The following is a 27,316-nucleotide window of genomic DNA, read 5'->3' on the forward strand; positions in this document are numbered from 1 at the left end:
TTTTCCTGTGAACCTGGGATGTCCAGAGCCTACTGTCACACTAGTGACCAAAGCAGCAGCTTTCACATCTATCCACAGTAACCAATACACGGCACACAGTGACCTAAGACACAAATAAGATGGATACCCTAACTTCAGGTGATACAATCTGTTCTGTTCTAGGACTTCCACTTAAGAAAATGCAGACAGAAACTCACTATTCTCAGTCTCTGCTAACTCATCACCCTTGCATCTCAACGTGAAACAATACCCTGCTCTGACTGACAAGACATACAAGCATGCGTCCCCTATTTCAGCGTCCTGTGCCATCAGTATATGCAATCTCCAGGAAGCCATACAGCTCAGTATTTCTCTAACTGCCAGTGGCAATGTCTTGCTAGTTCTGGAGTATAGCATTTAGCTCATGACATCTATCTATTCAATTAGACAGACCAAACATCTGCACCAAAACTCCTCTTAATCTTTTTGTAAAGGGTCTGTTACAAGCTGGACCCCTTGTGCTATTTAACCTCCTTTATACAGCATCGTTTGATAAATTCTTGTATTGCTTTTGGTCACAGGGAAAGGGCACCTTCCTCTGAATTCTTCACTTTTCACAAGGAAACTACATACACGCTCACCAGCTTTAGTTCTCGAAACAAGGAAGCTAGGCTTTTGGTCATTTGCTGCAGCCATTCCTCTCTGGGGTTTGTGTTGTGACCATAGTTTTGGTTTCTTTATTTAACGTTAGTTCTTCTACTTTGCTTTGCCTTGTCTCTAACTTAATCTTTCATAAGTCTTTTCTGGAATTGTGGGAGAATTGTTTCTACCAGTGAAAATGGAGAGCATAAATATATACTATATCCTACAGGATCTACTTTCTTTCTTAAAAAGCAGGAAGGATTGGACAGCTTTGGAGTTGTCAGTGTGTGTGCTGTGGTGGGCATGTGAAGGTTAGAGGACAACTTTGTGGATTCTGGTCTCTCCAACCATCATTACACAGGTTGCAGGGACTGAACTCAGGTCAGTAGGCTTGCAGGGTAAACACCTTTGTGTGATTAGCCACCTCATCCAACCTTAAGTGGCTTTGTTACAACACCAGCAAAAGAGAGGAGGAGGAGGAGGCCATTCTCACCAACATCTTACATCTGATGTCTCTGACATCAGAGATGTAAGCACTTCCCAGCAAACCCTGCACATTTCTCCACAGAGAGTAACCTAAAACCGAAGTCAGAAGAGCCTCTGCAGATGGAAGGCCCACAACAGATCTCAGAACAGAAAGTCTAAGTCAGAAAGAAGATGAGTTCTAATTTACATGGAATTTCTAAAGTTTTTTCTAGAAACAGTTTCATGCAACAAGTTCACTATTCTTAGCAGTGCTACTGAGAAAAACTAGCGAAACATGAAAAGTCTAAAAAGGGTAGTTGGCTCAGCAGTAAAGAGCACCGGCTGCCTTTCCAGAGATCTCACGTTCGATTCCCAGCACCCACATGGTGGCTCACAACCATCTGTAACTCCAGTTCTGGGGAACCTGATACCCTCTTCTGACTCTGTGGGCACTAGATACACTCGTGGTACACAGGCATACATGCAGGCAAAGTACTCACACATATAAAATAAAAACATATTTTAAAAGGCTAATAAAAATGTTCTAGATATAAGAATTTTGGTGAACCAATATTAAAACAATCTGTAATTAGATAACTGTTAACACTTGGTCTATGTTACTGCTTTCCTGAGTCCCTGTGGCTTAAACTTTACCTATTACATTTATTAATGTGTATATGCTGTTTGGGTGTGGGAGGAGGCATCCACATGTATCAGCATACACATGCAGGTACGAGGACAACTTTGTGGAGTCATCTCTTCTCTTCACTCTCAAGGGCTCCAGGGATTGAACTCAGGTCATCAGGCTTGCCCGACAAGTGCCTTTATCTGTTGAGCCATCTGTATTTTAACCAGAATAGCTTTTAAAAAGGTCTTTTAAGTACATAAATACATATATGTATATAGACACGTGTATGTGTGAATACATGATAAATATATGAATATAATACACTTCTATTTATAAGTACAGATAGAGAAGTAGGTGAATAATTCAGCACCCAAAACAGGAACACTAGAGAGATTAAGGAAGTGTAATTAATAACTATGCCAAAGGAACAGCACATATTTGTAATTAATAACTATGCCAAAGGAATAGCACATACTGGGAATAGATCCCAAGAAGATGGTCATCTGTATTTACATACATGAATATGTAAACAGAATATATAGCTCTATAAAATTCAACACAAAAATTATGTGTGTTTTAACAAAATGTGAGTATGTAGTTGTCACAGGAGAATTCTAGTTAATCAGCATATTTTGACTTTTCAGCTGGTTTTACACCACACACTCTCCTGCTCTACAGAGTAAACACATATACATATAGTACAAACACGGGCACATAAGTTAGATACTTCCAATGACTAACATGACTTTGTAAGACCAGGTGTCTTGGTGCACACTTGTAATCCCAGCACTTGGGAGGCTGAGACAAGAAGACCACAAATTCAAGGTCAATCTGGGTTACATGCATCACACTTTCTAAAAATAGATAGAACTGGGCAGTGGTGGTACACTCCTGTAATCCCAGCACTTGGAAGGATGAGGCAATGAGACCATAAATTTAAGGCCACCCTTTAAAAATTGAGCTGGCTGATGGTGGTGGCGCACACCTTTGATTCCTGCACTCAGGAGGCAGATGGATCTTTGTGAGTTCGAGGCCAGCAGGTCTAAAAAGTAAGTTCCAGAACTGCCAGGGTTATTACACAGAGAAACCTTGTCTTGCCCCCCACCCCCGCAAAAGGGAGATATAACAATGCTGATGACGTTTATGATGAGCAGAGAGCACTTTAAGCAAATGTCTTATTTGCATATTGTGCAAACAGAACTACCTGAGTTAGAGCCTTAAAAATCAGAACAAAGCAAGCCCAATTCTGCTTAACCAGGAGCAAAAGAAAGAGGAAAATAAAAATTAGTTTTTGCCAGTTTTATTCCTGTGTTCTTTAGGCTGGCAGTTTTAAAGTGTTTCAAGGGCCTCTGGGTTTCCAAATACATTTTCTAGATTTGTGAGGTCAAAGCTACTTTTGTAAGTGATATAGAGATACTATTTTTTGTGTGTTTTAGTGTGTGCAAAGCATAGGATGGTGCAGTGGCAATGACAGGTAGGTGCTGGCGCCTCAGCAGAAACTATGCCACAGATAATCAATGGAAGGAGTAAAAGTCAATCATTTTATTAACTTTTAACCGTGTGTGTGTGTGTGTGTGTGTGTGTATGTGTGTGTGTAAGCATTCTGTGTGATAAAACAAAGTGCCATATATAAAACACTTAAGAGTGCATTTGAAACATAACTGCTTCCAAGAAAAGCAATTGGGTAGTTGTGTAAGTTGTGGGCTTAACCAGTTTAACCTTTTGTCATGGAACACCATTTTCAGAGAGTCACTGATAGACAGACTGCAACTACTTAGGGCTTTGAAAACAGACGAAGATTCCCTATTATTTCATGAGCATAGGTATTTTGCTACCAGTAGCAAGATTTTGTTTTCATATGAAATTTAAATTTTGGAAGCCATATTTCCCAGTACATAGTGATTTTTCTCACGAGGCTGGTAGTAGTATGAATGGATATGATTTTGGATATTGTTTAGCAAATCTGGAAGGTTGGCCTAACTCAGGGGAGTACTATTTCCAACTCATTAAAAACAATAATGTTTGTGTTAAAGCTACAAAAGAGAGTGGCAGACTTAAAAGTAATAAAGTATGCAAGGTTCAAAGTCCTTGCTGCAACTAACTTTTAAGAGATCATCATGTCTAGAAAGGCTATCTTAAAAATCATTTCCAACTGTTTGTTTGTGCAAAGTTGAATTTCTTTATTCACCTCAACTCATGTAATATGCTGTATCACAACTGAATGTCGGAACAGATATGAAAATCAAGTGGTCTTTCTACTAAGCCAAAATTGAAGATATTTGACAAAATATAATATTACTCTTCTTAGCGGCTTATTTATTTCACACAATCGTCATTTTAAGTGGAATGCTACTTACTGTTTAATTAGGTTGACCAAAGTCATTTGCAGGATTATTTAAATATTCATTTGAATTTTTGAATATGGTAAATAGTGACAGACCTCAGATGAATAAAACCTCTTTGAATTTTCATTGATAAGTCCAGGGGCTGAAGAGACGGCTCAGTGGTTAAGAACACTTGCTCTTCCACAGGATCTCGCTTCATGACAGCTCACAACCATCTATAATTCCAAGTCTAGGGGATCTGACACCTTCTTCTGGCCTCCATGAGCACCAGGCATGCAGATGGTGCACAGGCATACATGCAGGCAAAGCATTCATATGCACAAATAAAAAGAGTGTAAGTATATCTAAGACAAGTGTTGACATTACTGTGCTAATCTGTAAGGCAGTATTCATAATACTTGAAATAATTTCTGCCTCTAGGAAGTCTATTTTATTTTACTCAATAAAAAGTAAACCGCATATATGCCTAAAAAAACTAAACACAAAGTGGCTGAAAGTAAGACATAAAGCAGAAATCCCCCGGAGACAGGTGGGGAGGGGGGTTAAGGGGTGGAGCCATGCTCACAGCTGCACAGATGCACACAGTTCCCCACCTTGAGGTGAGTGTTCTCTTTGGGCTTGAGTATGGCTAAGCAACTGGGTGGACCACGGGCTGGCTCCTGACCAGTTGCAGTGAAAGCTGCTTTTTGATTGACACAGTTGCCATCTTAATTCTGTTTGTACAATTTACTGCTGCTTGAATTTTGTTTGCATTTGTTTGAAGAACTATTTTGGTTACAGCAATCTTCCAGTTCACGTGATTCTGTCCACTCATTTATTTAAAAATCAGGCCCCACATCATCCTATCCAGGATGCTGCTTTTAGGTCTCAGACTGAATTTGAAAACAAGAAAACGATTCTTGGCAATGATGCAACCATTATTTCCCAGTATCTCCAGCTTAATTAAAGCTTCTTTCTTCCTAACCAGTTAAGACAATTCTATCAAAATATACAGAGATAAAAAGCCTAGAATTATAACTCCTATGTAAACTCTGTGAATTACCATGTACCTCTTTATAGGGCTTGCCATTAAAATCTGGTATTTGGTGTGTGTGTGCACACGCATGTGCGCATGTGCATGTACATGGTGCCTATCTGTGCATATGAAGAGACCAAAGATTGTCAGGTGTCCTCTATTGATCCCTACCTTGGTTTTTTTTAGAGACAGGGCCTCCCTTTCTCACTGAATATGAAGGGTACCAACCAGGCTAGACAGTGAATTCTACATATTCTCCCGTCTATTCCCCCCAGCACTCGTTACAGGCTAATGTCACATTAAGTAACTACCAGAGATCCAAACTCAGGTCCTCAAGCTTGCAAAACAAACATTTTATCCCGTGAGCCATCTCCCCAGCTCCTGACGTCTGTTGTATTTTATCGGTAAATCTCTAAAACGTGACACAGGAGAATGAAGCGGACATGTCTTTCCGGGAGAAGGCTGCTCTCCAGAGCCAGTCTGGACTCCAGTTTTCTTAAACCTCTGACCAAAGAAGGCTGGGCCTTCCTGCCAGCATTCAGACGACTCGGTTCCTAACATAAATAAAACAACAGAGTTGAACTGACAAACAACTTTCTCCCCTCGCTCCTGCAAGTCGTGTTCTATAAAAAGAAACGTAGAAACCAACCCTAACTAAAAAAAGAATGCTCTGTGTGAGGCTACTGACCTGGAATCCCGCAAAAGTCAAATCCACATTCCATATCCAGCTAGTGCAGGCCTATGGAAGCAGAATCCACTGCGTGGGCTTGCAAGGCCCTATGGAAATGCTCTGACAAAGGACGGTTTGCTGCAGGGAGCTGGCTCCGCCATCCCACACACATCCTCCAGTGCATTTGCTCATAGTCATGGTGAGGTCTACGTCAGACCACACGTGATGGGGTGTTAGAAACACAAGCACAAGATCGCAAAAACAGATTACAAAACAGAAGCCCTTTATGGAGCAGAATTGTGTCTAGGAAGAGGAACATCCTTTTGATTTTTGTCTTCAAAATGGGTTCCAGCAGGGGCCCCAGCAAGCTGTGTACGCCAGGTTGTGATACACTGAAAGCTATCAGATTCAAGGTAACATGGCGTGACGAGGGAAGTTCGCTTCCTTACCTGAAACTCAGAGTGACATCGTGAGCTACTGAATGCACATAGGGGTGGCTGGCTGGGGCGACCTCACCCATGATGTGAGTAGGTAAACAACGGCCCCCAGACCTGTAGTTGCGTGTACTGCGAGAACGGGTATTGTCAGATTCATGAATGATGCGATGGGCCCAGCTAGACCTTTTGGGTTGCTTGTTTGCAAAGATGAAAGGGGAACAGGTTCGTGGGTTCTTTTTTTCATGTTGAAATGGAGCAGTGTTTAGGATGGCCTGCCTGCCACGGGTTCATCTCAGGATCAAGCTTGTCCAGACACCTGCTGGCTCGAGAAACCTGGCAAACAGGCTCGGAGGCTGTCTCCTAAGCCCTCAGAGTTCTATGTCCTTGTTTCAGCAAATTCCACCAGCACTCAAGAGGCCCACATGTTGAGGGCATTTTCAGTCTGAATACTGTTCCTTAGGACAGGTTCCTGTTCACTGAGTCTCACTGCAAGAATGAGCTGTCTATCAAGGTAGTTGGTTTTAAAGGGCAAATAATGTTTTCCTGGGAACTTAGGGGGCTGGCTGGAGGAGTGGAGGATGGCCCTTCCCTCCTCACTTGACTGCTGCCCCTGGGGTGGATAGAGGGAAGAACTGCTGCACATTCTGGCTTCTGAACAAGAATGTGCATTTGACTAGGGGCATGGACAGGTTATCCTCAAATGGACACCAGCTGCTGTTTTGGTGCTAGCCAATCTGAAACTACTCCCATTGTTCCCCAACCTTTCCCAGGTCTTTTGCACTTGGTTCTGGGGACTCAATACAAGACAGTAAAATTCTTCCTGGAAGCAGGAACTGGGCAAGGGAATGAAATCAAAACACACACACACACACACACACACACACACACACATACACACACACACACACCATCACTTAGCACACAGTAGGGGGTTCAGTGAATGCATCATAGATAACCCAGCAAGTACATAACTTAGCACAGAGTAGGGGTTCAACACAACTCAGGAAGTGAAGTACTTAGCATACAGTTGGAGTTTAGTGAATGTCAGCAAATAGCTAGAGAGCTAAACTGACTTGACCTGCCTACGTGACTATGGATAGAACTGATCATACACCTAACCTCTGTAGAGAGCGCAAATGCCAAGAGATCTGGTTGATCCACGCCAAAAGCCTTCAGAGACCTTTCCCCATCCTGGGATAAAATCTAGGCTTCTCTACAGCCTGTGGGCACCGTGTTACCCACGGGCGCCCCATTCTCCCCTCACTCATTTGTTCTCCTGCTCCACATAGGTTCCCTTTGCTTCTCCCATCTGCCAAGTTTCTTCTGGCCCTGGAGCCTTTAGAGGACCCTTGTTCAGGTACTGCTTAGGGATGGCTTCCTCTCATGTTTCAGGCCAAGCTCTGAAGTCACAGGCATCTATCTCTTCTACATGTTCCCATTTTTATTTTCCCTCTGTTATGACTTGGGCATGAAGTGTCTCCCACAGGCGCATCCATGTGTGACACTTGGTCCCCGCTGGCAGTGCTGTCCGGGATGCTGTAGCACTTGTAGGAGACAGGCTTCACTGAAGGAAGGGGGTTGCTGGTGATAAGCCTCACTTTGTTTCTTGATTCAATGCACCATAAAAGCAAGCAGCCCCGTGCTCCTGGCAATCTTGAGCTGTCGTTAAGTCTCCTTGTACATCTTTTCTCCCTTAGGCTGCTTCTTTTAGCCATTTGTCCCTGTGACAAAGTAACACCCTCCTATCACCTGACTGCCTTTATATGGCTCACCTCAACCTGCATATACTAGTCCCTAGCCATCTGCAGGGCCCAGACAATGCCACCCCTGACATACACGAATACACTTTCCCCTATACATATATCTTATGATAAAGCTTAGTTTATAAATTAGGTACAATTAGACATTAACAATAATTAAAATATAACAATTAAACATAAATAAATGCCACCTAATACTTCTAAGTTACTTCTGGAATTTCCCATTAAATATGATTAGACTGTACCTAACCTTGGAAAACTGAAACAGTGACAAGTCAAAGTCTAGATAAAGGGGAACGACTGCTTGCTCTTCATACTCTTCCCAGGAAGAAAGCTCTGGGAGGGACAAGCCTTCCTACTGTGGCTGCTTATGATACATGGGAGTCACTCCGAGTTTGCTGAATGACTAAAGAGAAAAACGTATGAAGCAAAGACAGCTCAACTTGATGAAAATCCAACCCATGAGGCCTGGTGTGGTGGCTCACGCCCGCAATCTCAACACTAGAGGGGCTGAAGGAGGAAGACTGGGAGTTTGAGGCCAGCCTGCTTACACAACAAGCAACAGAGCTATATAGGTTTGAGGTCAGCCTGGGCTACACAGGAGACCTTGTCTTAAAAACAGAAACAAGCAAAAAGGAAAATGCAAACTGCCTATCTCCTGCACACTCGTCTCCAGCCACCCCCACTGCTTCCTGACTCCCACAGCACACGGCACATTCCAACTCTGCACACCACTTATATTTACCACCCATCTGTTTGCCAGAATTTAAGCCCCAGAGGGCAGCAAGCGTTTATGACTTCACTGATGTGTCCTATGCACCTAGAATAGTGCCTGACACAGAGAAGGCCCTTGGTGAATACTTACTAGCAGAAATCAGTACTACATAAAGATAGTTATTGCTGATTACAATCTTCATCTTCTAAATTCTCCAAATCCACTCTGTTTTCTAAGTTCTTGACCATGCCCCAGTGACTATACAGACAACACAAATTGGACTTAAAAATTTTTTTCATTGGAGAGAGGCTGCAAGGTGTGTGTGGGGGGGGTGGACCTGGGAGGTCTGGGAAGTAAACACAATTGGGGTATATTATGTGAATTTTCAAATAGTTTTTAAAAAAGATTCACTTATTTTTATTTATATGTGTACGTGTGTACCTACATGAGTTTATGCGTATGGCATGGATGCAGTACTGTGCAGTCCAGCAGAGGCCGCTGGATCTCCTGGAACTGGAGTTACAGGCATTTAAATACCACCTGATGTGTGTGTGCTGGGAACCAAACCTGACTTCTTTGGAGGAGCAGAAAGCGCTCCTAACCACTGAGCTATCCTCCAGTCCCCAAATCTTCTTTGATAACACCATTTTAGTCAATACATTTCAGGTTGTGATGCACTATGCATATTAATTCATCTAATGCCCTTTGAGAGACCCTAGGGTTCTGCCAGATAAAATGAAAGGATTACTTACTATACACTGGTAGGACCAAATGAATGAACAGAGGCAAGGCTTGAGATGCAGAAGCTGATGTCATTGTCATGCCCACAGGAGAGAAGGGGAAATAGAGCCCATAGCAGTTACTCATGCATACCAGGGTCTGCAAGAAGGTACTTGTTCTACACACAAAAGGGTGCTGAGTCCAAACTGCACATATATCACATTGCTGAAGCAGTTTGTGGAGACAGCCCCTTAAGGCTCTAAGCAGAAGGGCTGTCATACAGTCATCGAGAGTCACAGACAGGACCTCTGAAAGCTACTGAAGGATGTGCTGGAGAGGGCCCAGGTGGGGCAGAGGAGGATGAGTGCCAGAGAATTACCCTAGCAGCGGTCTTCAGGACAATCTGCGCATTGCCAGACAGCGGGCCTTGATGAAGGCTCTGGGCCTAGGAACCCTCCTAGCAGTCCAGGTGTACACAGCAGCTGTACCATAGGTATTTCCAGGTGTAGCTTGCCATGTCATCAGTCAGTATTTGCCCCACAGCCCGGAAAGTGTCCGCACAGCCAGGATTTGTTGACCTGAAGGAAGGCCTCAGGAAGCTGGGCTTGAGTGTGTCCCCTGACCTAAGAACAAGAGTGTAGATTGACCCTCTCACTATAGGCCAGTGACACAGAGGGGCGAGGAGGCTCAGGTCAGAGTATAGTATGAGATCAGCTGTGGAAAGCCTCAGAAGAATTCATAAGAGAGAAATCCTGCAAAAGGGGGGGGTCAGTTTCTAGTATGAGCCTCCGACATGAGAGAGGGAAGAGTCTCCTGGCCAATGAGGAGCTAGAGTTTTGTATTTGGATGCCAGTATCTTAACAAAAGCATATTAAGTTCCTTACAATTGGACCTCTTGTTCAGTCACTCTAACTATCCCTTTTTACATATTGCTCCTGAAGCCTGGAAAACCTTCCAGCTCAGTTAGCAAGCCACCCTGGTCTCCGTCCAACACCTCCTTCCTTCCCTTCTCCCACAAACCACCCATCTGCACATACTCTTGGCATGCAGCCTCCCCCTACCTTTTTAGTACTTATGACTAGATAAAAGTTACTTGGTAAATGTATGCCTTACTACATTTACTAGAGTAACAATTCTAGGAGGGTTGAGACTGTCTCTCAGTTTCTCAGACTGCTCAGCTCTGCAATTGCCACTAATGTTTCCTTTATTACGGCACCAGCATTTAGCAACTAGCTATGCCTGCCTGGTTCTAGTCCCAGCTTTCAGGGAACAGCAACGGGGCAGCATGAGCAAGTTCTGCTATCTCCTCCTGTGCTACTGGGGGGAAAACACCCTAGTGAAAGACAGTCAAGAAGGCTGTCTGACTTGGGAAAAGGAAACACAAACCCACTCCCACAAATGAGCATTTCTGGGGATTTGCCAGTCAGGTTACATTATGAGAGCTGAGCTGCATATGAGAAGCCAGGGCTATCCATAACCCACAAAGATATTCTACCCACACAAGCTAAAAACACACAAGTTTACAGTGATGAAAGCATTATTGAGTTAGTTTGTTTTCTCTGTGACAAATGCATAAGAAAATGACTTAAAGAGGGGAAGACTTATTTTGGTCCATGGGTTAATTTCTGTCCATGTTTGGCCAGGCAGACACCACGGAGGAAGAGCATGGAAGAGAAAGGCTGTTCACTTCATGGCAGCCAGGGAGCACACTGAGCCAGAAAGAGGTGCCAGGGGTGAGACAGAGCATGCTGACCTATTTCTTGACCAATTTTCTTGTCCCCACACTTCCTCCTAGCAATGCCATCAGATTATGAATCCATCTGTGGATTCAGCAGCTGAGGTCAGAGCCCTTGGGATTCAATTGCTTCCCCAAAGTCCACCACCTGGAAACCAAGGCTTTAACCAATGTCATTTGGGGTTATTTCCATACCAAGTTAACGCTGTCCACCTCAAGGAAAGGAGAGGTCAGTCCTTTAAGTTCTATGGTAACATTGTGTTTAAAGCCCAGGGACTGGGTTATTGTTTCAGATACCTACAATGCATTGGCAACAAATCTAAAAATTAATTTCCAGGCTCTGTGAGGCAGTGCACACCTTTAATCCCAGCACTGAGGAGGCAGAGGCAGGGAGATCTCTGTGAGCTCCAGGACAGTCAGAGCCACACAGTAAGACTCTGTCTCAAAAGTTTTAAGAATTTCTTTAACACTTTTTAGTAAACTTATCAGTGTGCATGTGCCGTTGACATTAAATGTATGTAAAGGACTAACATTCCACGTGGCATCCTCTCTCTGGACTCACAGTTTCCCACACCCTGTAACCACTTTTAAATTCCTTTTGACCACCAGTCCCTGCCTTCTCTACTGAGGAACAGCTCACCTGGAGCTTGTGCAGTGCCTGTGACCTACTTCTGGGTTATGGAAACTGTGGGTACCTGTGCATTCCAGTGCCCAGGATATGACCTACCCTAAAGACGCATGTGAGCTGTCTTCCCCTGCAAGGCAACTAACAGCTAGAAGGAAAATGCATGGCAATACGTGCTTACCGAGGCGGTGCTCAGCACAAGAATGCAATTAGATGCAGTAGTGGGACCACAAAAAGAATCCGCAGTGCCACTGATGCTATGTCAGGACTTCGGGAGATAGGTCTTAGGCCGTCATGCTTCTTGTGTCCTACTGTGCGCTTTGCTATACAGATCTTTCGGGACATTATGGTGTGCCCTCAAGTCAGAAGTAGACTACTTTATGAAATAAGTTACTGTGTCTCCTGCATGTTTATACTGGAGCCCCACTTGGCATCTTTTCTGAGTATTACTGTACAATGGCATTCACATTCCTCATAAATGCATCAAAATCCCCACCGAAAACTTGTCTGCTGGCAGGAAGACAATCAGGCGAATATAACATCCATCTGCTGTGCCCAATACCTACCACGCATAATCTTTGTGTCCAGCAGCATTGTACACACTACATACATTAACCCAGTAAGCTTCATTGCAGCTTTCTTTCTTTTAACTATTTGTATGTAAGTAGATGTCAGAGGACATCTGTTGGGAGCTGGTTCTCTCTCTGCACCTTGCTGTGGCAGAGCCTCCCTTACAGTTTTCTGCTGCTGCTATTCTGGGCTAGCTGCCCCTTCAACTTCTGGGCAATTCTCCTGTCCCCACCTCTCATCTCCCCCTAGGATTACAGATGTGTGTCATTGCATCTGGCTGTTAATGGGGGTTCAGGGACTTAAACTCAGGTCTGAGATTTATATAGGAAGCACTTCTGCTGCACCTTCTTGCTGGTACCAATGGCAATCTCATTTTATAAACAATAAGACAGAGTCAGAGAGGCTGCAGAGCTTGGCTAAGGTCATTTAGCTTGTGAATGGCAGAGCTGGGGTTCAAATCACAGACTGAGTTAAAAACTGCGATTTTCATTTCAAATTCAGGAACATGAAGAACTTAGATTTGGGCGCTAGACAGATGACTCGGCAGTGAAGAGAACTTGTTTCTTTTGCAGGTTTCATCCCGAGGACCCACACGGCAGCTCACAACCATCTATAACCAGAGTTCTGAGCGATCCACCACCCTCTTCTGACCAGTGTGGACACCAGGCACACACGTGGTGCCCATGAATGCATGCAGGCAAAACACACATACACATGAAATAAAGTAAATGAATCTCAAAGGAAAGATCTTATATTTCCTTGTCTCTTGGGTTGCAGAGAGTGATGTGTACTGGGGACTGGAGTCCCAGGGGTTTGTAGAATGTCAGCCTTTTCTCCACTGCCATGTTTGGAATGCCTGGACTTAGACAGGGCTTCCGTGTGCCCTCAGAGGTACACTTTATACACAGTGGTAAGCTGTGTATAAACCACATACTACCAAGCCTACTACTTGGTCAAGTATTACCTCACATGGGCTTGTACCCACCAGAAAGGGGTCAGTTCTCTTTTGTGGTCAAAGGTGTCATGTGTTCCACAGGTGGCCCTGGCAAAACATTTAAGAAGAATCAGACTTTCCATAACTTCTTAACTCATTTTCTTAAAGTATACAAACCTAAAAGTAGCATATGGCAGTTGACTATCACTTCAGTTTTTATTTTTCACCTACTTTTGTTTCAATGCCTACTGCCTGTTGCATCTAACACAGGGGTTATCAACAGACGGGCTAATAGGGAAGGAATGGTAGGGATGAAAGTCACTAATCAGGGGAACAGACAGGCCCTTAATGCCTAGAAGGAGTCCACTCACAGGTGGGCTTATTCCAAAGGAGAATTCAGGCTGAGTCAGGCTGGCACTGTAGGAGTCTGACCTTGGGTTAGGTGACCCTGGTTCTGTGATGATTTAACTGAGTTTCTTAGATCTTTGTATCACAGTTTCTTAAGTGGCCAAATAGCACTAGTGGCAGAATACCAGCTCTATTAGTGTTTCTTCTAGGCGGAAGCAAAAAGGCATTGCAGTTTAATACCCCTCCATTTTTCGAGACAGGGTTTCTCTGTGTAACAGTCTTGGCAGTCTTGGCACTCACTCTGTAGACCAGGCTGGCCTCAAACTCTGAGATCCATCTGCCTCTGCCTCCCGTGTGCATGTGCTGCCACCGCTGCCCAGCTATACAACCCTTTTAATTTAACTACTTATTAGTGCTAGGAAGGAGGCCGAGTAAGGAGGGCGCTTTTGGGATCAGTACATCCCCATGACGAGCACTTTGCCTCTTAGGTGAGAGGCTCACTCAGATTTGGCTATGAATTTAGGAACAGACACTGACAAGACCAAATATTACCTGTCTGGGGTTTCTATACCTTTCAGTGGGAGCAGCCTTTCCCTTCCCGACACTGTGTCTCATTACCTGAGCATCTCCTTTCAGACTCTCCACAGACTGTCTCTGTGTCTTTGTCTTCATGCAGGAGGGATTTCTAGAGTGCAGTCTTGGGACCTAGGGACCTAAGATCTTAGCAGTTTGATTGAGATTTAGCTTACAGAATATTTTCTTTCAAATACTGATAAATTAATTTGCTTGCAGTTTGTTCAGTAAAAAAAAATAAAAATTGGGTTCAGTTTGAGGTTTAGCACAGTTGTGCACTTTGTTGTATATCATGCTTCAAGCACTGGGTTAAGCAGTAATCCCAAGTCGCCTTGCTCAGTCGGACCAACCTTTCTCTTCCTAATTGATTACCTTTCTCCTCTGAAGGCAGAGTTGGGTCCTGCCTACTATAGAGCCTGGGCTCTTCTCTAGCTCTTCTAACTTACTTGCTGTATGCCAATTTCATTAACACAGTTTCCTGAGCAAAGTCCTTCCCTGGTGAAAGCTTTGTCAGGGCTGTGTCTCTTGTTGTGTCACAGCTGATGACCAAAGCCCACTTCCGGTTCACAGTGCAATGCCTACAAGATGGTGCTAAACACCCAAAGAAACACTCCGTCCTGCCCAGCTGGCAAATCCATTCCCCCAATGTTTCTCAAAACAAGAAAGGCAGATGCACAAGCATTGTTCCAATGGAATGGAGCGGTTTGCTTTAGACACTCAAAGGTACAGGGGGAGCCCACACTTGAATTCATTCTTCACTTGCCAGAGATTCCAGAGCCTGTTCAGGAGACTGAGGCTGCTCCACTCATGGGAGGAACCCACGGGATCTCAAATGTAACCCCTGTTCCACCACACCCGTTTGGGGATTTTCCTTTCCTTACTATAATCTTAATTCCTCCGACCATTCGCTTCTGAAGAAAATAAAGCCAAGGGTCTCACGTGGGCAGCAAAACAGGTCTCAGACTTCTGGCTTCATAGGCCTCCCTGCACCAGGCTCCACTAACGGCTCTGCCGGAGCTGTGCTTTCTGACCTTGGAAACTGCCTGACCTCAGGAAGCCTGCCCACATTGCTTCTGGAGTGCCGGACCAGATGGGAGATAAGCACACAGCAGAGGCCAGCAAACAAGTGCAGTTGCCTGGCTTTATTTGGGGTAGGTATGTACTTTTAGAGGACAGCATATGGGCTTTTTTTTTCCTTTTCTGCCAGCTCTGAGTTCAAAACATGCAGGACGGAATTTTGCAAGTGAAACTCAAAATTTCATGTTTATTCTTATTCTATTAAATGTGTTCATTTGGTCCCTTCCCTTTTTACCTGCTGACATATTGAAGAACACATCCACTTGCTGTTTAAATGTGCTACATGGATCCCTGCTTCCATTTGGATGGTGATGACCAAAAGACATGAAGATAGCTAGAGAGAAATGTTCTTGCACCTACCCAAATTGCTTTTGAAGGTCAGTACTGTTTATTTGTGACTCCCTAGTGTTGGGGGAAGTTCTGTGCATTTGTCAATAAAGCACTGCTGGCCAATAGGAATCTAGATAGGTGGGACTAGGAGTCAAGGAGAACTCTGGGAAGGAGAAACACAGGAGTCGAGATGTAACGCCATGGGGTAGAAAGCCCGGAAACTTCTCCGGTAAGAGACATACTTAGATTAACAATTATGGGGTAATTACTTAAGTCAGAGCTAGCTAGTAAGAAACAAGCAAGGCCAACAGCTTCATGATTAATATAGCCTCCTGTGTGTTTATTTGGGACTGATGCGGCTCTAGAACCAGGCTGGCGGGAAGGTTTCTCTCAAGGAAAAAGCCTCTCTTTACACCCTAGGACACATTTCTCCATCTTTCAGGATAGGAATGAAGAGGGAGGCTGAAGGTACATTGCCAGTGAGGGACCCTGAGCAGCAGCTGTGGACACTAAAGCACTCGAACATGAGGTGAGTGAGTTCTTGACTTCAGATTCGGAAAGCTACAGGGCTGCCTGGAACAGCCTCGGAATGAGAGAGCACGATTTCACCCTCCCGGGAGCTAATGACGTACAGATGCTAAAAGCATCACCTGTCTAGTCACTCTTCCAATAAATGCTCGACTAAATCCCTGTCTCCTCCAGTTTCTCAAACCCTTCCCCAGCATCCTTGTTCCCTGCCGACTGTCTGCAACTGTTTCAGCTCCCGTATCTGCTTACCAAGCAGAATACCTCCCTCTCCATCCCGACTCCTTCCAAAGTCAACTTTCTGGACTCAAACACAGAGCAAAGACAAGAGCACCTAGCCATATTCATACTGTTTGTTCCTGTCTCATTTACAAGTCACTTTCATACACACCAACTCATTTTCCCTCACATGATGTCCTTGGGGCTATGAGATGATATTTCCTTTCCAAAAGACACCCTAAGGCTCAGGAAAGTCAGACTGAAGTCCTAGCACCATACAGCCTATACCTGGGAAGAACAGAAATCAGTCTTGGTCATGTGGCTCTGTTTTTCAAAAATGTTTTTGTGTGTGTGATCTCAACATTAGTAAACATAAACTGCCATTTCCTTTTGACTCCCTAAAACATGTAGTTTTTTTTTTTTAAACAAGTATCTGAGACAATGTTGATTCCTTCTCTTGCCTTTTTGGGTTCCTTGATTTCTTTACAACCCACCCCCAGGAGGAGCTGACTCATGGGAATTGATGGGCTTGCAGAAACCCCCATATGGTTATCAGAGAAGCTGTTCATGGATGTCCAGGGCTGAGGAGGAGAGAACCTAAACTGAGTTTGGGAAACTCAGAGAAAGGGGAAGGAGCTAAATCCTGGAGGAGCCAAGAGGGCAAACAGCATTCAACTCTAGGAAGAGGACTGAGCAGCACGGAGTCAGGAAATGGAATGACACATCCAAAGAGGGATAGACAGAGGGGGTGTCTGCTTCCCGGAGCCTGATGGAAGATGAGGAGGGAGAATGGCAGGGCCCCAGATGGGAGTGCCCATGCCAGCGAGGACTTGGACTTTTCTTCGAGCCCCAAAGATTTCAGCACTAACTACTTAGTGGAGAGAAGAGAAAGGCTTGAAAGCCATCTGGGTGGGGGAATCTCTGACCTGGAAATTGGAGGAGAGAGGAAAGAATGCACACACGTGAAAGAGCTGGTGTGGAGGGGTAAAGAAATGTGGGTCCCTCTTAGTAGCCTGTGGGAGGCAGGGGTCTCTGCATCTCACACCATAGTGGACTCGGCTGCTGGAGGGAGCTGTACAGAGCTGTGTAGCACTGGCATAGGGTGGGAGCTGCAAATGGGGTCATGGATTTTGTCCAAGATAAACAACAGCATGGAAAGAACAGTTCCAAAGGAGCTTGAGAGGGACAGGCAGGCCTAACCACCTGGAGACCCTTATTAAAAGCTCTGCTTCTTGCTGTCACCCTGAGCTGGAATAGTCAAGGGTAAATGTGAGTTTAACCAGTGCCCGGATGCTTTCAGATCAAGGCTAGCTTGGGGCATTAAACTCATTTCCTAAGGGTGGGATAACAAATTAACACCCTTGACACTAACTCATTCTCTACAACATAGAGGCCAGAAGTCCAGTCAAGGTGTTTACAGGACCAGGATCTCTCTGAAGACTGTGGGGTATGGGCAGAATCCTTACTTGTTGCATTTAGCTTCAGTGGGTCCCATTTTTTCCTTGTTTTATGTCTGCAGAACCCCCACATCTGCCTTTGTCTTCTCATGGCCTTCTCTTCTTCATGTGTGGCTTGCCTGATCATCTAGGATGATCTCATTTAAGTTCCTAATTATGATGATCTGTAAGATCATTTTTCCAAATGAGGTTTCGTTCACAGGTTCTGGGTTGTAGGCATATCTTTTGGGAGGCCTCACCATTCAACCCAGTAAAACAATCATGGCAGTAACTCATAAGGATGAATGGAAGAGGCACATGGGTCCAGAACTGCAAGCTGAGGTCCCTAGCAGTTGACAGAGAAGAAAAAAAAAAAAACCAGAACCATTGCAGGGACCATTCGTATACACAGCGGTACTTCCAAGCACGCCCTGGTGCTCACTGAGAGACCCCGTACTGCTAAGCATCAGGGCAAAGGCCACCTGAAAGTACTACAGATGGCTCACATAGTACCAGAGCCACTATGACTATGCCACCTTCAAAACATAGGCAAGAACTTTGAAGGGCTGAAGAGACTTAATTCATTTTCTAAATTGGATTAATCTGATATGAAGCTCAGATTTCTTCTCTGAACTAGTGGCTTTCTCTTCTCCCCACCCTTGCTCGTGAAGTTTGGATAAGCAACCGTGGCAGAACAGGATTATTTCTGACTTGAGTAGTTTCTTTGGGGTCAGGCAATACTGCTAGTCACCAACACTGGGGTTGGTTCTGGCCCATCCCAAACACCTTCAAAGGAGTAGCTCACCCTCATTTTTTTATTTTTTGGTTTTTCTGAAACAGGGTTTGGAGACTGTCCTGGAACTCTCTTTGAAGATCGGGCTGGCCTCGAACTCGCAGAGATCCGCCTGCCTCTGCCTCCCGAGTGCTGGGATTAAAGGCGTGCACCACCGCCGCCCTGCTCACCCCTCATTTCTATAGTGATACACTCCCCCATTAAAATACCTCATTCTAAACATTCATTTCACTTCCCTGACACACATAACATCTCTCTTCTTGGAAACCACCACAGCAGTCTTCAGAATTTGATTTGTACTGAGAATCCAACTCTCCAGCATGCATTTCTAAAGCAGAATCCAACCCACACCCCAAGCATGCTGTCCCCAAGCATGTTCTAGTTAGCAAGCTGACAGACTTGCCTGCACAGGTTTGTCTCTGTGCTTCGGTAGAATGTCTATGGCAATGTTCCCCAAAGGTTAAACTCACAGACACCATGGGGATCTCAGATACACTCTTCCACCTAGTGGGTCTGGGATAATGTAAGAGGCAAGGATCTCAGGTTAGGTCCCGACTGCCAGTCCAAGGACCACACTGAGGAACAAACAGCATGGCTTGCACTTTCTGATGGCTTTTCATCTATCATTACCCCTTGGAGCAAATTCCTAGAACAACTACATTCTGGCCCTGCTTGACACAGACCCCACAGTCTTACTAAACAAGACTGATAACTATAAGAAAAGCAGGTGAACAAAACAAATGAGATTCTAGAGCCCTGTCTTACATGTGTGTTCCATCTTCACTCGTGTCTAATGGAGATGGCGGGAGTTCACCTACACAAGTGTGTTAAATGGAGTCTAAGGAAAGCAAGTTTCCCTGTCTCTGGTGAGGTGATAATAACTGTGCTGGAGATGATGACGAAGCCAGTGATACCAAAGCTAACGTTTATTGAACACTTTCTATGTGCCAGGCTCTGTGCTGGAAACTCGCTCACTACCAAGAGGATATGGGGGTACTAAAAGATGTTGAGGAGAAAGGGAAGGCATTTCAAACTCTAGGGTGAAAGTCAATAAAGTGTTAATAGAAGGGGAGGGGACAATTCGTACAATTCCAGGACAACTCAGGAAGCTGCTGCTTGACAGCTTAGTAAACATCCTTGCTGAGTAAGTCAACACCTAAATCTCATGTCAGGAGATGCCTGCTGTCCTTTGTTGGTACCCGCCACCTGATGCTAGGCTTGGCTCCATCCTTCGCACCTTGGGAGTGCCCATCCTGGATAAGGAGGGACTTCCTGTGATGGGCTCCTCCTGTTTCACCTGGTATTGGCAGCCTAATAAAGGTTGATGCCTCTCAAGACGGCACAACCACATGTGTTGGTTTTGGCTACAGACTTCACAGGAAGTTATTCTGCTCACATGAAATGGGCATAGTTATATATGAAGTGGGAGATTTATGTGCTGTGACAGAAGAGGGAAGATCATTGGCCATCACCTTTCTTTGAATTGGGCCGTGGACACTTTCAAGCCCAGTGCTTTACAGAAACGAGTGTACAGGCTGCCACTGTGGCGATCCTGATGGGGGGACTCAGTCAGGACACAGCAGAGTCCACAGCTGACGCCAGCAGCCTGCATACCAGTCTCCAAGTTCCCATAGTGGTTTTCAATAGTCTCGGGCTGGATAAATGGTTCAGTGATTGAGAGTAGCTACTGCTTGTGCAGGGGACCCAAGTTTGGTTCCTAGCACCCACATCAGTTGGCTTACAACTACCTCTAAGTCCAGCTCCAGAGGGGTCAGACTCATCTAGTATAAAAGTGGGTGCCTACATTCATATTCACATACCCACACATATACATATAGTTAAGAAATAAAACAAACCTTAAAATAAAGGTCTAATGCTCTCTGGCTGGCCACAGTCCCACTATGCCCTACCCTCTCCCACCAGCCCACATTTAATGCTCACAGTGCCCCCTGCATGGAATGCATCTGGGTGACATTCTAGTTTTTCAGCATCCCTCTAGTCTGTTTGGTCCTATGGGAAACTTTCTAAACACACGAATCCGGGAGGCAGAGTGCAGGGAGCATACTCCTCACTTTAACTGCGTTTTCATGAAGGGGTCTACTCAGCTGCAAGAGGCGGTCAACCTCTCAAGATCTACCCACACTCCCTTTAAAAGAAAGAGGTCACGCTTCTCATCCGAGGGTGCTGTATTGGGGAACAGTAATGGCTGAGTAACACACAGGAATTTATTTAGCTCAGTGCTGTGTTAGAGGGCTCCCAGTTGACATCATCCCAGTAACTCACTGTGTCCTAATATGACAAGGACAAAAAGACAGACCTTGAGAATGGAGCAGTTGGAGCTTCAAGACAATGGGACACAACAATAAAGCACATCCATTGAGACACAAATCAAAACTGCTCCATGGAACAAAAGAAGTCAATACTAGGAGGCCAGTGTCCTCTCTAGAGATGCATGGGGACACAGACCTGACTCCCTTGGTCTGGAGCATAGTCTGAGTGTCACTTTGCATTGGGAATTCCTGGAAGAGGACTCTGGTGCTTTTGCCTGGCTCTGCTGTCACCTCCTTGCTACCTTCAACTGACAACCTTTGCTACGGTTTCCCACGGAGTTCTAGACACACTGTATCAATGTACAGAGTCATCTGCTTGGGGCTGAGCCCCAGATGTTCAGACTTTCTCCACGTACACATTTCCATCTCCCACAATTCCTCCTCCATGTTTCCAGTTTGAAATCACTGTTAGCAGCACAGTGATTACTGGAGGGAGGCCAGGTATGGTCGCATAGGCCTTGGAGGTCTCCTGGGGTTGTAAAAGCCACTTCCTTCCAGAGCTTGGGAAGCCTGGGTGATTAGCAGAGTTGTTGAGCAAGCTCACAAAGAAGGTCTGGGAATGAGGAGACACACGTGGCTTTGCAACTATGGAAAGGCCACAGAAATTCTGGCCAGCCGACAAACGGGTGCATAATAGCCTAGACAGAGGGAATCAACAGGGAAAAATGGTCAGGAGTGGGAGAAGAGTATGAAGAACTAACTACATTTGGGTGACGTACGCCAATTTCACCCTGAAGGTACTTTGATTAAAGCAGAATGCATCAGGTATCATATGTGTGGTAGTGAAAGTCTGTAATCCCAGCACTGGGGAGGCGGAGGCAGGAAGATCATAAGTTGGAGGACAGCCTGGGCTAAACTGAGAGACTTTCTCTCAACAACAAAACTCAGAATGTATGTTTCTGGCACTCTCTGGGTATTTAAATAGTTTCCCTGCTCACACATTTTAGGGAGAATTTATCTGCACTTTACATGGTAAAACCCTTCAAACCCCTAGCCCAGCACAGATAACAAGCCTGCAATACGCTGTTTAGAGCAACGGTACTTTAAGTATGTATCTAAAAATAATCTAAACACAGGCTATGCTACTTACGCCAGTTTCTGCCTGTGCTTTCATTTTAGAAAACACGCTCATAGGCTGCAGAGTGGGCGGAGCTTCACCCTGGACTCAGTACAGAAAATGGCCACCAGGTTAGGACCTGCACACAACAAACAGGGTATCTTCTGGGGGCACTCCAGACACAGAGAACCCTCTTTTCTACCAGTAATGTAAATCTTGCTTCCCAAAGTATTTGTCTGCTGAGTGCCACAGTGACTAACCACCAGAGCTTTTACTATCTCCCTGAGCAAGGGAGCCCCGTGGGAAAAAAACACGTTATTTTTAATGCAAGATGGTTGTTCGGATTAAAAGGAAAACTTCTATTTAAACTTTACAAAAGAAAACCACGCTGACAAGGATTTCTGAAGAGACGTGCAGAGTATTTCGCCAGAAACTCTATAATCTTAAAGTAGTCAGCTCTATCGAAAAACAAACAAAAACCTCTTTTAATTGGGTTCCTGAAAAAAAAATGCAGAAACAAAAAGACAAAGACAAATGCTGAGAAATTAAAGAGATACCAAAGCAGGGTAGGAATTCACTCGGAAGTATATTTCTGTTTAGGAAAGGGCGTGTCTGTGCAAAAAGTCAACTCACAGTGAATGGGGCCTAAGGACACTCCAGAGTCACTAGACCTTGATGTGGGTGGGTGGGAGGATGAAGGTCAGGGTTGTTTTCTTCACCCCAGTTAGCACAGGCCCTGAGGACAGCCAGGGCTCTAATGCCCGCCTGGGAACAACTCCACTCAGGCTGCCCTTCAGTCATCCACATTAGCAGACTGATCCTTCCAGCATTTCCCATTAAGGCAAACGTGAAACTCAGTTAAGCCATAGGAAGGGTGAACACATACGGAAGGCGTGATTCAATAGCAAGCACTAAGAGGGTATGACGGTGACACTTCCATCAAACAGATGTGTGATTCAGCACTGAGGCAGTACAGAAAATGGCTATTTGAGTCATGTCAGGGACCACAAGACCAGAAGACGCATGCTTAAGCAGAAAGTGCGGTGTGTTTCTAAAAGAGGAAATCCTCATTTGCATGTAGGAGCCCATTATAATCCTCTTAGAGACTTCTGGGGTCACACAGACACACTGAGGTTTGGGAAGGGGACTGTGCTTACACTGATTACAAATATCCATCCATCCATCCATCCATCCATCCATCCATCCATCCATCCACATGGATTATATAAACAAGAAGCTTTTGAGCACAGACGCATCTCTTATTGAAACAGGATCTGAACCAGCACTTCAAGTGTTAGGCTTATTCTTTCTTCTGCTTCTTAGAAATTGCCATTTGGTAATCTTCACCTGCAGTCATGGTAATTCTTGTTTAAAACAGAGATTCCCTGGTTCCACCCCAAACCTACTAAATCAGACAGTCTCAGGGCCCAGAAATCTACATGTAGATCAGATGCCCAGGTGAAGTCTTTTTACTTACTTATTTATGTATAACAATTTTCCTTTAAAAGATCTGGTTTTATTTTACATGTATGAGTGTTTTGTCTGCATGGATGTATGTGCCCTGCGTGCATGCCTAGTAAACGAGGAGGCCAGAGAGGGAACCGGATCCCTTGGGATTGGAGATACAGTCCCTTGTGAACCGCCATGTAGGTGTTGGGAACCAAACTCAAGTCCTCTGCAACCACTAGAGCCATCTCTCCAGATGGCCCTGATGAAGCCTGATCCATACTACACTCCTGGTCACTTCAATACACACATGACAGAACAGTAGAACGGGAAAAATAAATATATTAAAATGAACCAGGAAGATACAGCTTCTTGTGCAGATCCACCTTAGCATAAATTTACATCTGTGTATCAAAATAGACCAATATAAGCTTAGGATGGAAAAATTCAGACTTACAGGGACTTCACTTAAGTCACAAGTCTGGAAAACGGCCCAGCTAGTCCATGAGACTGGCTTTATCTGACTCCAGTATCCTCATTCCATTGTATTAAGATCATATGCTCAGAAAAAGAGATATATTATTTAATAGATATATGGTAAAAGGCAATAGAATTAAGTTACTTTTAGAAATTTTTTGCAACAACAGAAAGTTTCTTTTTGTTAATTCATTCTTTAGGAGAGATTCTCTGATTTGTCTGCTGATAATGGAATACACTATCAAAACCACATTTACCAACCTGAATTTAGTAATGAGAAGTATGTTTGGGAGCATGCTAGGGTCAATGATTTATGCAAGATTTATTCTTGATTTGGGCAAGCTATAAATGTGTGCAAACAAAACCACTTAGTATTCATGGTGCATATCACATTACATACCACACTGTGGGCAAAGCAAAATGCCCATGAACATATAAAGAACCTCCTGTCAGTCTCATACTCTCGGGCCCATCCCCCCTACTCCAGGGCCCAGCAAAAGCCACTTTCCAGAGGCTTCTCTGAGGGTCTTTGCTCTCTTGACAGGAATCTTTCTGTCTCCTCAGGTCATTTCTTTTCTTAAAAAGCTCCACAGTCAATCAGTTCTTCCTTTACTGTAAGGAAAAGCCTCCTCTCACCTTTTCATTTCCTCCTGTCCACCAACAACCCCTGAGCTGGCCTTCCCCTCCCTATGGAGTCCTGAGCCCCATCTGGGTGAGAGACAGCAGCTTCAGTGTTTTATACACAGTAATCCCAGGATGCAACTCGTCACCTCCCTCTCAGGGTCACCATGGCACCAGGGCTCTGGGAATACCATGCCAGCTCCTTCTCCAGTGAGACAGCTGACTGCCGTTTCTTCTCATCTTACCCCTCACAACCCTGACTGGACACCATCGACTCCGGGCCAGCCCCTTCCCTTGGTGGACTGCAGCAGCCCTCTTCCTGGGTCTTTTCCCAACCTCCTCTAAGCTATGCACAAGAGCAGGCTCCTATGCACAGCCGTGACATTTCCTTGTTCAAAGAGCCTTAATGACACCATTGATTAACACTTTCCAATTTCCTACTTGGCATTCAAGACCATTATTGTTCAGCAACAAATATTCTCCAGTTCTATTTCCCCCTGGATGCCTGTATAGACCAGTTCTAACTCAACTGGACTTGATGCTTTTCACAGAATACGCTCCATGCTTTCTCACTCTTCCTCTATTCCCATTTCAAATGCCTCCTCAAATTACCACAATGATTTCTTTTTACATTTGCTGCCTAGACACACACACACACACACACACACACACACACACAGAGGAGTGAGTGTGTGCATGTGCATATGTGTGTGTGTATTTCTTGTTGTTTTTTCATGTGCTATTAACAGTCTGAGAGAGAAATGCCAGTTGTTTTTCTGCTGAATTCCCTAGTCCCTCTAGCAGGGTCATACTTACGGCAGCTACTTAAATATTTGCTGCATAACATTTACGGAACTTCATAAATGCACGAACCATGTGGACACTTGTGATCTCATTTCTTTTTATATGAGACCTATGCTGTAACAAGCGGCAGTCAGGTCACGCAATCTGATTTCTAGTGCTTACTGCAGTTCCTGGGGCCGCCTTTGGCTTCCTATGGCATTAACCAAACAAAAGTGTTTGTGTTTCTTCAGTTCCTTTATTTTAGAATGCCCATAGTCCTCTGCTCTACAACGCTGAAAGAGATAGTTTTGAATTGAAAAGTTCTCTCGTCAGACTGCATCTCTTCCCCTGCCTATGGGCTACAAATAAAAATGAAAAAGGCCTCCATTGCAAGTGACAGGAATGGAAAAATGAAATATTTCAAATTAGATTTTAAGAGTCTGAAAATGAAAATGGCATAAGTCAATCTCCAACATTCTTAAAGTTGATTACCAACAGAAAACCACTGACATCTGGACAAATAGTTCCTTGCTAAAAGACTGGACACGACTAATATAATTATAAAAGTATAATAATCTTTTTGAACACCCAAGAATCTCAGGGAAGTTCAATAAAAAATAAATGAACCCAGAGGCCAGCATATTGTGTATAAATTGAAAGCATAAGTTTAATAGACATTAAAAGTGGAAAATAAAGAAAACTCAGATTGAAAAGCAAGGACTTTGAAATGCCCGTTATTGTAGCCTGTTCCTGTGTCAGTGGGCATTGTGCGGCTGCTGCACCAGCAGTAAGAGAGAGTCACAACTGAGGGGCCTGGCCCTCCAATTCTGCCTCTTTGGACTTCAGGTAGAAGTTAGACTGCAAGCTTCTGGAGGACCGCCGTTTAACTCTGTGGCCCCAGCAAAGCACTGTGTATACAGAATATACCAGAAAAGTGAGCTGGCTGCCCAGCCTTCCACGACCCGCCACCGTTTTTCATCTCAGTCCTTTAAACCTCTTCTTCCTCAACTCTTAGTACCGTTCAGGAGTAAATTATTAACACACTGTCTGGCACATAAACACATACAACCATTTGACAAATGGGACTTGTTACTGCCACCACCTAGGCCTTTGTAACCGCCTCCAAGGTAGAGCTTAGTGTGCTGGGCTGCCAATACATCTATGTGAGAACTGGAACTGTCTCTTCAGGCTTGTGCACCCACAGCTCACAGAGGGTTCACCCTATGTCGAGTGGAGAGGCTGGCTATGCATCTGGGAAATATAGTCCTGCCTTGACCTCAACCCACTGGAGGTAACAATAAAAACTCATTTGAACTCTCTGGGCTTCTGTCATGTTTTGGGGGTCCTTATGACTTGAGGAAGCCACCGATCTATCAAGACATGTACAAAAGCTCATAAAAGCTACCTACAGAACTAACACGAGGAGTCAGTTGTCTTGAAGCCCTGTTTTCTGGATCTCCCTCGCCACAGGGGCCTGGCACACCACGTGATCTCAATAACAGACTGTTGAGAGTCATGGAAATTTTGCAGTACACAAACCTGGCAGGTAGAGATCATGATTCAGACACCTTCAGGAATCTTTCAAAAACTGCCATTTCTTATTTCATGTAGCTTAAGGGAAGACGCACATTTTTGTTACCTCAGTTAGAACACACCAGCCTTGACAGAGTTAGTTTCTGTGCCTTGGCAGAAATCACTTGGGAATCCTCGTTTCTGAGTCCTCCATCTCCTTCACATCAAGATCTAAGAGGAGACAAAAGTGCAGAGTTTCAGGACTAGTTTCTAGGATTCAGTATTGCTGCCACACAAGTAATTGCAGTCAGTATATGGGGAGCGCCTCCTGAATGCACTAAGGGCAGTCAGAGGATGGGTAAGCTCTGTAATCCCCCTCAGTCGTAGGGAACATTGACCCACTGCCACCAACCTGTTGCTGGAGGTCACACAGTTAAGTGAGCTCTGGGGCTCAAACCCTGGTTAATTTGAGTGCAAAACACTAACTTGGGGTCTTAAAGGCTCTTTTTGACAGTGACCCATTTTTTTTTTTTACAAATCATGTTATAT

The 27,316-nt window shown here is 44.6% G+C and overlaps 1 protein-coding gene across 17 annotated transcripts in view; it reads right to left on the minus strand.

The window, feature by feature from the left end:
• Zbtb38 (zinc finger and BTB domain containing 38) overlaps window positions 1-27,316 on the minus strand; it is a 95,139-nt gene that overhangs the window by 32,783 nt on the left and 35,040 nt on the right. For 7 of the 17 annotated variants that reach the window (XR_002385040.2, XR_005874968.1, XM_013121007.3 and 4 more), the window contains one exon: window positions 26,895-26,998. Coding sequence is in view for 1 of the 17 variants with exons in the window: in XM_040740351.1 (XP_040596285.1) it covers window positions 26,795-26,812 (18 nt within the window). In the remaining 16 variants the exon portion in view is untranslated. The other 10 variants (XR_005874969.1, XR_005874971.1, XR_002385036.2 and 7 more) reach the window with 6 other exon arrangements.

The sequence above is a fragment of the Mesocricetus auratus genome, unplaced genomic scaffold (assembly GCF_017639785.1).
Source record: "Mesocricetus auratus isolate SY011 unplaced genomic scaffold, BCM_Maur_2.0 Super-Scaffold_100691, whole genome shotgun sequence".
In the NCBI taxonomy this organism is placed as follows: Eukaryota; Metazoa; Chordata; class Mammalia; order Rodentia; family Cricetidae; genus Mesocricetus; species Mesocricetus auratus.